At 42.1% G+C, this 10,270-nt stretch overlaps 1 protein-coding gene across 1 annotated transcript in view; it reads right to left on the minus strand.

Moving 5' to 3' along the window:
* Positions 1-6,954, minus strand: part of AKAIN1 (A-kinase anchor inhibitor 1) — a 33,700-nt gene extending 26,746 nt beyond the window's left edge. The window contains exon 1 of the mRNA XM_054019183.1: positions 6,727-6,954. Coding sequence (XP_053875158.1) covers positions 6,727-6,742 — 16 coding nt within the window. The 5' untranslated portion in view covers positions 6,743-6,954. The remainder of the gene's footprint in view (positions 1-6,726) is intronic.
* Positions 6,955-10,270: the final 3,316 nt, after the last annotated feature.

A 10,270-nucleotide genomic window follows, 5' to 3' on the forward strand; every position in this document is an offset into this window, starting at 1 on the left:
AAAAGGGAGCTAGTCTCCGCTTCATTTATCACAGAGTGTGTACCCTGATCATAGACTGGCCACTTTGAGGCAACTTATTTCAGCCAGTCAATATATAGATAAATAAAAGTTCTTTTCAAACTAAAAATTAAACTTCTTATTTGTACCCTTAATACAAGGGAGCCCAGGTCAACAAGAGTATATGAATAAATCCAGCTTTCACTATAGTTGATAGTACATTTAGATGACTTTATTTCCCATTAATGTTGTTAGACTGAAAGCACTGGAAAACAAGGTATCATTTATCCATAGAGCAAGTACAGCAGACATTAGCAGAGCAATTTTCTCTAGAAGAAGAATTCTCATTCCTGACCTGGAGGGACAAACTGTAGAGGTAAGAGTAACTCATTCTTTTTTTCCCCATTTACTGCTTTACTTGTCTGCTTAGTAGATGCAGATTATTCCCAAGGCCAGTAGTTGATATATCTGGAACAAAAAAACCCACCAAAACCAACACTAAGACCATCTCATTTAACATGACCACTGCACAGAAACCTAATTTCCATTATTTCTGGTGGTCACTAATGATCTACTTTGGATTCAACCCATTTATCTGGAAGTGAAATGTGCCTTCAACTATTTATCTGAAGTTGTCTTAACATATGATCAGGATAATAAATAAATTGTATTTCAACTCTCACTATATTAACACATTTAAGATTTTTTTTTTGACAAATTAGATCCAGATCTTAAATTAATACTAGAGCTAATTCTGACCACACCTTAATCTTTTTGATTTCATTGTTTATTTTAAGTACCTGCATAATTCATGCGTAACTTAACCACTCAGCCACACCAAACTCATTGCAATTCAACCTTTATATCATACTGTGCCAAGCTCGTAGGGTTTGCAAAACCTTATCTTATGATCAGTAGAAATGTTGCTATACAATGAGTTCTGTCAGTCCCGAGCTAAGGAGCAATAATCCTACACTGTGCATGCTTTTAAATCTTACATTGATCTTCATGAATTGGCTTCTCTTTCTACTTTTGTAAGAACAGACTAGAATACTGGAGGGCAACATTTACAGCCATAAGGGATATTGCATGATCACCAGTAGGCACCTAGCCCATGCTCTACTCTGCTACTGCTATTTTCAAGGGTCAAACTTCCTTTGGAGGTAAGGCAGGTCATGCTAAGGAACTCTGAGACCCTTACAATAGGGTATCTTCAGAGAAGCAAAGTTACTGGTATGTAATTCTCTCTTCGTTTCTTACTCCCCTAAGGGCTTGGGTGGTGCACTGGAGACAGAGTTTAGGATTGAGAGCAGCCACTGCAATCATAAGTAACAAGCAAAAAATATGATGTAGTATCATGTGGTCACATCAGACTAAACACCAGACCCCAACCTCTGCAGCTTTTAACTTTGACAGGATTATGACTAATCAGACCAGTAAAAACATCTGTTTAAGTATGCAGCTGCTATCCCTTCAATTGCATTTTAATGTGACTTCTAAAATTCCTTTGGTACAGGATGCACTCACAATCTGCAGTGTCGTTGTGCAAGTTGGCAATACCATTAGCTTTAAACATTTTATGAACAGCTGTGCCAGTGACAGAGTTATTGTTGCAGGAAAATGGTGCTGAGCAGTGAATACCCTGAAGTAAAAGTCCAAGCTAGTTAGAAGTTATAGAAACGTGTTTGCTCAATGATCCTCATATATAAATACTGCCAGGTTTAACTAACCCCTACCTTTTCTTCCCTCTTTCATGACTGTAAGCACCTTTACAGGTAGAAGATACTAGGTATTAAAGGGCTATAATCTAGCAGAGAAAGGTGTAACAAGAACCAATGGCTGGAAGCTGAAGCCCAATAAATTCAAATTAGAAATTAGGCACAATTTTTTTTAACGGTGAGGATGATTAACCCCACTGGAATAAGCTACCAAGGGGAGCGGTGGATTCTCTAGCTCTTGAGGTCTTCAGCTCAAGATTGGATGCCTTTCTGGAATATATGCTTTAGCCAAACGCAATTTCTGGTTTACTGAGATAAATTATTGGGCTCAATACAAGGGTAACTGGGTGAAATTTAATGACCTGGGATTACAGGAGGTTAGACTAGATGATCTAATGGTCCCTTCTTGCTTTAAACTCTAGGAAACTACCATTCTTGGCAGCTAATAAAGATGGAATAAAATTTATGCAAACTTACTATTATCCCAACATTAGATCATTAGCAAAATAAATACATTTTTATGTGTTTAACATTTTCAGACTCACTTCTGAAAACAAAAGCATTCCTTATGCAGGAATATAGGTTTAAAACAAAATGGATCTGAGTGTAAAAGAATGTCAGAAAATTGCCTTAAAGTATGAAAGACACATTCTTTTTGCTCATGCCCAGACAAATCAAAATGACTGGTTTTGATTCAATATCTCCACATGCGGGGGGAGGTGGGGGGAATCACATTTGGGTTGAGAATAAGCATATATAGCTACAACTTGAAAGATACATTTTGATAAGTTACTAAAAATACAATATTGGAAAGTAATTCTTAGTGATACTGTAATGTACTTTCTAAATTGTTATAGAATGTGTTAGAAACATTTGTAAGAGATGTAATTAAATGTTACCTTTATTTTGAAATATGCCTATATAAAATTAATGTTTATAGATGAACATTTTATAGGGACAGTCCCAATTTTTGGGTCTTTTTCTTATATAGGCTCCTATTACCCCGCACCTCCTGTCCCGATTTTTCACATTTGCTGTCTGGTCACCCTACTTTATAGAATCATCTTTTCCTAGTTTGTGCCAACTATTGAATGCTTTAATAATTTGGTGTTCATTACACTATGAAAACAAAGTGGTAGGTAGTGGAATTATTTATAATAATTGGCTTTATATGGCATATAGTTTTGCAAGCTTTTTTTTTTTTAATATCTGGAATTCATTGTAAGACAGACTGCAGTTTGGGCAGTGCAGAGTTCATTTTCTTGTGATCTGACCCTGATCCATTGCAGTCAGGGTCTAGGCAGCAGGTTTAAATTAATAGGCAGCAGGTTTAAAACAAGGAAGTTCTTCTTCACGCAGTGAACAGTCAACTTGCAGAACTCCTTACCTGAGGAGGTTGTGAAGGCTAGGATTATAACCGCGTTTAAAAGAGAACTGGATAAATTCATAGTGGTTAAGTCCATTAATGGCTATTAGCCAGGATGGGTAAGGAATGCTGTCCCTAGCCTCTGTTTGTCAGAGGATGGAGATGGATGGCAGGAGAGAGATTACTTGATCATTGCCTGTTGGTCCACTCCCTCTGGGGCACCTGGCATTGGCCACTGTCGGTAGACAGGATACTGGGCTAGATGGACCTTTGGTCTGACCCGGTACAGCCGTTCTTATGTTCAGTCTCCCATCCACCCAATGACACAAAGAAGTGTGTGTGTGTAGGGCGGGGGGAGGAACTAGTCCACTCTGTAGGCTGCCTGAAATACTGTTGCTGAATTCAGCAAGCAGACAAAACTTCAAGGCATAGACCCCAAGGTTTGGTTCTGGCTTAACTGAACTGTACTGCAACCATGGCTTCGGGGGGGGGGGGGGGGGGGGGAGATGATGCAAAAAGGATTTCACACCTCTTCTACAGCCTTCTAATTTGGGCCTACAAAAGGCCAATTCACTCATTGGCATGTGTTAAAGCAGTCACAACTGGGGTTAGCCAGAACACAAGGGTACTTTTGTCCATGCCACCTATCTCATAGAGCACACACCTGCCACTGTGAGGAGAAGGGCATAGAGGAGCTACATTACCAAAGGATGTCCTCTACAACGTAGGACTTCCAGGTACTTGTCTAAAATGGCTTTACAGTCCCTGTATATTGGCAAAGAGCCTGGCCCATAGTGTCTAAGTCCATAGATTTTTTTGCCCCATCTCTAAATGGCCCTCTCAAGGATTGAGCTCACAACCCTGGGTTTAGGAGGCCAATGCTCAAACCACTGAGCTATCCCTCCAGTCCTGATGAGCAACTCAACCAATACAGTGAACCATAGTTAACCCCCCAAAAAAAACCTCTTCTCTTTGGATTAGCTTCTCCATTCCTTGACACCTATCTTCAGTGAATTAAAAGTGGGTGTAAAACATGATCACATCAAAGCGGTAGCATCTTATGCCCTTTTGCACACGTGTAAACAAGACCCATTTTCTTTTGAACACTGAAAGATGCCCCTCATTTACTGGCTTTGGTCCATCAGGTCCAATGATTTAGAGTTACCTGTATATTGGTAGCAATGGGTGTGAGAATTTAAGGAAATAGGTATAGGTAGCAGGAATTTAAAGGAAAATATCTATTTTGTCAAGAGTCAGTTGGGTTAGTCTTTTAAAAGTTCTATTTAAGTCAGAAGGTTTACTTCTATTTCACAATTTATAATCTAGTATAAATTAGTGCTGTGGAGTATTTTATTCATTATTATTTCAGGAGTTGATAGATTTTTGAATATGAACAAAATGAAGCTATAGCTGCCTACAGCTAAATAAGATGCATTATCCTAAATCCTATTTATTTTCTGGAACCAATGGCTACTGGATGTTTATCACTGTAGACACTAAGCTTAAGGAAATCACTGTATAACCATTTCCAGTTATACAAACAATCTTTATGTGCTGTGAAAGGCACATAAATGAAACAGAGTACCAGCTCATACATCATAATAAGATAAGAGCAGAAAATTTAAGACAGAATGAAACTCCTATTCCAAAGCAAACATGGAAATTGTTTTGTAGCACAGCTACTATAAGAAAGATAAAGGTTTACCCCAAAATATTTCCCCAAACTTCTTATATAATTATAAACTTCTTGTATCTAAAAGTAGAAATAATACCCAGTCTGATTTGTAATAAGAAAACTGACTAAAAATGCAATCCATTCAAGCTTTTTCCTCTCATTTTAGGATAATGTCAGACTCCCATGATTGATTTCTAACCGCCCAGATATCCCTGTTCATTACCTTATCTATGATATGGCACCAATTGTTGTAAGGGAACATGAGCAAGGGAATTACTGACTTTTCTTAATGACTGAAACAGAATTGTTGCATAAAACATTTTCCTATTTATGGATTAGGCATGTGAAAAGAAAGTTCTGTGTAGCACAAGATATCAATGGAAGATTTGTTGTCAGTTTATTGCCATCCTTGGGGGGGTGGAATTGTTTTCATTATTTTATCTCTTGCTGCAGTACTCCAGTCCCATGGTGCTCTTTTACAATGCTATGCTTAATGGTGAGAGACATCTGGACTGTCAGATAAAAGGTGTATGAAGGGATGCTACAATAAACAGAATCTGGTTCAGCTAAGACAAACAACTTGTTTCCTTGGTTTTCTTTCCAATCCAAAACAGTCTGTGGGGGGAAATGTATCTAATTAGCAAGCAACTGGGCAACTTGAAATACAAGACTAATATTTTGATTGTTGAAAACAGCTAATTTCTCAAAATGCTGTGTCTTTCAATTGTCAGGCTGACCGATTCAATCCAAACAGGCTTTTTGAGGCTATTATATCCTTCCAGCATTTCAGACTCCTATCTCTTTAACTGACAGGATACAGACTCTCAAAGCAAAAGAAACTTGAAATTAGGAAAATGAAAACTTTAAAAATTAAACCCTCTCAAGTCCCTCTTATCTCTCTTCTGCTACACTGGTCAGGACCAGTTATACTAGTACCCTAAGTTTTAGGGAAGAAGAGAGTTCCCCCTTACAAATGCCATCTTACACAAGTTACATTTACGCACACCAGCCTGATTTTCTTCAGTTTCTCCCCACCCCACCAAACTACACTGAGTCCAATGCAACTCCGGTGATGATCTTTTCAGCAATGATTCTGCATCTTAAGCCTCTAGAGCCAGATCCTACAAGGCGCCCAGTGGAGTTTGAGTAAGGATTGCAGGAGGGCCCTGAGTGAACTCTCCCATTCAGATACTAGATCTCTTTAGTCAGCAAGTAACATTTTCAAAAGGACCTGAGTGACTTAGAAGCCTAACCCTGAGGGAAAGCCTGTGGAACTTCCCTTTTGAAAAGGAGAGGTAGGCTCCCCCTCACTGGGGCACCATGCTGTGGCCTCTGCTCTCTTGCTTGCCCCCAAAGATCTTTCTCCTGACAGCAGCCACCTGGGTGACCTTTTGTTTCCAACTTACCCAAGTTTAGCCCTAGGCAGCCTCCCCTCCTCTGTCTGGAGACCACCAACCCAGCTAGCAAGACTGTGCGTTTTCCTTCTCTTTCTCTCTCCCCACCCACCCCAAAAGAGCCTTTCCAGCCTCCCTCCCTCAGCCCCCGGGCTGGAGGCTGATCTGTCTCGCTGCCCCACAAGCAGCAATAACCAGGCGCACTCGGCAGCAGAGCCTGAGCCCCAGCCCCACCGCCAACAGAGCATCCCATGCCCCTGCCAAACTTAGCCCTGCCACGGCGGCGGCACGGGGTGCCAGGTGGCCCCGAGAGCTGCGGCTCCTGGGGGCGGAGGGTCTGGGGCTCCAAGGGGACCGTAGCCTCCGCGAAGCCAGGCGCGCTCCGCCCCCTTCCCCCCCCCCCAGCCAGTCCAGCCTGCAGGGGCCGGGCGCGGGGAGCCGCTGGCGGGCGCGTGGCGCTCCCAGGTGAGTAGCGAGGGATGCTCAGCCCCTTCCCCAGCCCAGGAGAGCAGGGCCCGGCCCGCCTGCACCCCTCACTCGCCGGCCAATGGGCGCGGAAGAAGGGGAGCGCGTTACCTGGAGCAAACACCATGCTCGTCTCCGGCCGGGCGCCGCGGACAGGGCGGGAGGAGGCGAGAGGGCCGGGGCGCAGGAGCGGGCGGGGGTGTCGCAGGGGCCCCGGCACCTTGGACAGCTCCCAGCCGAGGCGCTTCCCGAGGGCAGGAGGCTTCCTCAGCGGCGGCGGGACGCGGGCTCCCTCCACAATGCACCGCTCCAGCGGCAAGGGGAGGAGGGGGACCGGGACTCGGCGCATTCCTCGGTCCTTTGCCTGCTGCACACGCCAGTCCTGCGCAAGGAGCCAGCACAAGCCACCCCTTAGCCTGGCGCAGCAGCGGGAGGAAGGGGAAGGCGGGAGAGGGAATAGCAGCGCTTCCCAGCGGGGACAAGCTAATTGCTCCTAATTAACTCCTGTCAGCGGCCCCACTGGAAGCTGCCTGACATTTAGGGGTTTGCCTTTCAACCGTCGTCTGCAACCCTGGCTAATGGGCTCAGGCTTCGTGAGGCTGGGTTTAGTTTCCCAGGGTTAAGATTTGAAAGACTTCACAAGTTGATCTCCTGGGCTGGCCGCCGTCTACCTAGGTGCTGAGGCGTTTAGGCCACGCGAATAAGGAGAGAAGAAATGTGAAAGCTGGAAAGAGGATGGGAGAAATAAAGAAGAGGTTGCTGATGCCCCAAAGAGCAAATAAAGGGTAGAAGGAGACACTGGTGGAGGAGAAAACAGCTCACTAACTTTTGGACCCCCTAATCTCTGTGGTTGTTATGAGGGATAAAATTTAGCACCCACATTTCTCACAGAGCAATTTCTTCACCTCCACGGTGGAATTTTAGAACAACCCCTGATCAGACAGAGATCGAACACAAATGTAGGGGAGCTACTTGTACACTGACCTCTACTTGTACACTGACCCCTAGTCCTGCCTGGCATGTTCCCATGCACGCTGTTCAAGCAATACAAATTAAGCAAAGTAGAAAGCAGGTGGCAAAAGTGCATTTCTACAGTGCACAATACATTTTTGCACTCAGTCTTCATAATTCACACAGACTCCTACAACCCCACCTTCAAGTCCTCCTTTTCTACTCAAGGATCTTTCTCCCTAACCTACTCCCCTCCGTCTCCAAAAAGAATAAATATGGTGAAATTCAGGACTCTGCCTGAGAGTTATGGAAATCAAATCAACTTCTAGTTCTTAACATTTTTTTTAATAAGTCATTCACACCTAATAGTAAATTATCTCAAATGTGGCATCACCAAACTCAAGATACTGCTCTTTTAGTGATAACTCCCACTACTTCTTACTGCTCTTTTTCAGAAACTACATTTCCTCTGGTTATGGAGCTATCATTACTGCCCTCCAGGCTCCTTTTCATCCACCGTCTCAGATTTTGCCTCCTGGCTGCCCTCATCCTCAGCAACTTCAATTTTCCTATGGCCATCCTGTTCATCCCATTAGCCATCTGCCTCCTTGATCTTACGTCTTTGCCTGCGCTTCAACTCTGGATCACCTCTCCCAAAGAGCCACTCACTTGACATAGTCTTCTCTAAACCCTGTCCCATTTGATCTCTCCATAGCTGAGCTCCCTCTCTTGGACCACAACCTCTTCACCTTCAGCATAACCAACCTTCCATTGGTTCATATTCACCCCAGTTCTGAAAATTGTTATGGAAGTGAGTTAGTCTTAGTTCAATTCCTAGTAGATAGGGCCTGGATCCACAATGGTACTTAAGTGATTAAGTATCAGGTTTAGGCACTCTGATCCACAAAACTCCCACTTGGGCTGGTGCCTAACCATATAGGCACTTAAACTCACTCAGCACCTAAGCACTCAGCAATAGAAGTTCTGTAGGCAGAAACATAGGTGCCTCTGGGCATGTGCACTGCTGCCCCACTCTAGGTGTCTGGACACCTATCTCTGGCCTAAGCCCCAAAGCAATCCATTAACCAGGGGAAGCTAGATGCTCAGTGTCATAATGCCTAAATTTCTTTGTGGATCTGGGCCTAAAGTGGCTATGTCATACATAGAAAGCATGATGTTAGCACCTGTATTGGTAGTCTTAGCAGGAAGGTCAGGGATTGAGTAGGTATGCTATCATTTCTGAGAAGTTCAGTGGTCTAGGTCAAGGCTGGGACACAGTTTTAAGATAGCATAGGAAAATTTGCAAAACTGCTTTAGTTTATGATGTACACTTATGTGGACTCTTCGAGTTTCAAGTATTTAGTGGAGATTTGACTTCAGCAGGAAGAAATGAATTCAAAATCTGCTTATTCTAAAATAAAATCTATTAATTTCCATTGCTATTAACTAGCCTATTGATGGGGTTACTGATTTGTCATAAGATAATGGGTTCCTGGGAGGAGAGCAAGAGGTGGTTGGGAGCGGTGGCAAGGGACGGAAGACAAATATCTCTTGCTTAATTAAGCCTGTTTCCAAAAAAAGACTTCCAAAAAATTGTGTATTATCTTGTGACATGAACTTCCATAGTGCCCCATTGTAACTCTGGGTAGATGTTTTGGATTTATTGAGAAACTGAAGTGTTTTGTTGTTGTTGAAGGACAGATGATTGCTATCCACTGTTTATATATGAAGTTGTTTAATCATTTATTTGATTATTGGAATTCTATATTTAACCTCAAATTATCCAATGAGTAAGGCACAGTGGACATTTTATTTCAGAATCTTAGCATTTCTGGCTCATGTTTAATGCCAACACAAATCAATGCTTTCTAGACTACGATAAATATAAAAGGCATCTTATGGGTTTTTTTCCTATCTAATGGAAAAATTTTAAATACAAGATTGTGTCACAGCCTTGAATATTTTAAAAAAATGAGAAAAATGAGCTGTAATACAATTCAGGACACATCATCATAGACGTGGAATCAATACGTACTTACTGAAATAATTGGAAAGGGCATAGTTCTGTACTGAATGGTTATACTCAAGAACTGAAGTATTAACGGAGAGAAGATTTTCTTCCACGTAGGCAGCTTTTTAGCTGCTGATAGACACAGTAGGCAAGAATTATAATTAATACAGTACACTCTTATCCAGAGAAAATGCTGTAATAATGATTGATCTCTCATTCAACTGCAAGTCAATGAAAAAAAATATCATGTATGGTCAGGTTACTGAAAAAGGTCCTTAACATTTTAGGGCCATATATTATGCCAGATATACTGTTATGTAGCAAGATATTTGTACTTGCTCATTTAAAGGGTATTATCAATGGGGGAAGGGAAAGGGACACCATATATTTGTGTGAAAGTTTTGTACCTGCTACTGTTGCAACACCTAAGATTACTAAAACTGACCCATAAATTAGTAAATTTTTGTTTAGTCAGTTTCATTGTTTCCCTTGTATATCAGTCAGGTTCTCCCTGGCTGAAGAGACCCTTATAAACATCAATAAGAGAGCTGAAAATCCCTTATCAAATATTGTAAAGGATTGTTTTAAAAAGTTTTGACCTATTTAAAGGGTGCTCCATCAGGAACTGTATTTTTGTAAAACGAGTCAGTAAAAAAAAAACAAAAAAAAAAACAAGTTGATAGTGTCCCTTTA

This window comes from Malaclemys terrapin, chromosome 2 (genome assembly GCF_027887155.1).
Source record: "Malaclemys terrapin pileata isolate rMalTer1 chromosome 2, rMalTer1.hap1, whole genome shotgun sequence".
NCBI classification, from domain to species: domain Eukaryota; kingdom Metazoa; phylum Chordata; order Testudines; family Emydidae; genus Malaclemys; species Malaclemys terrapin.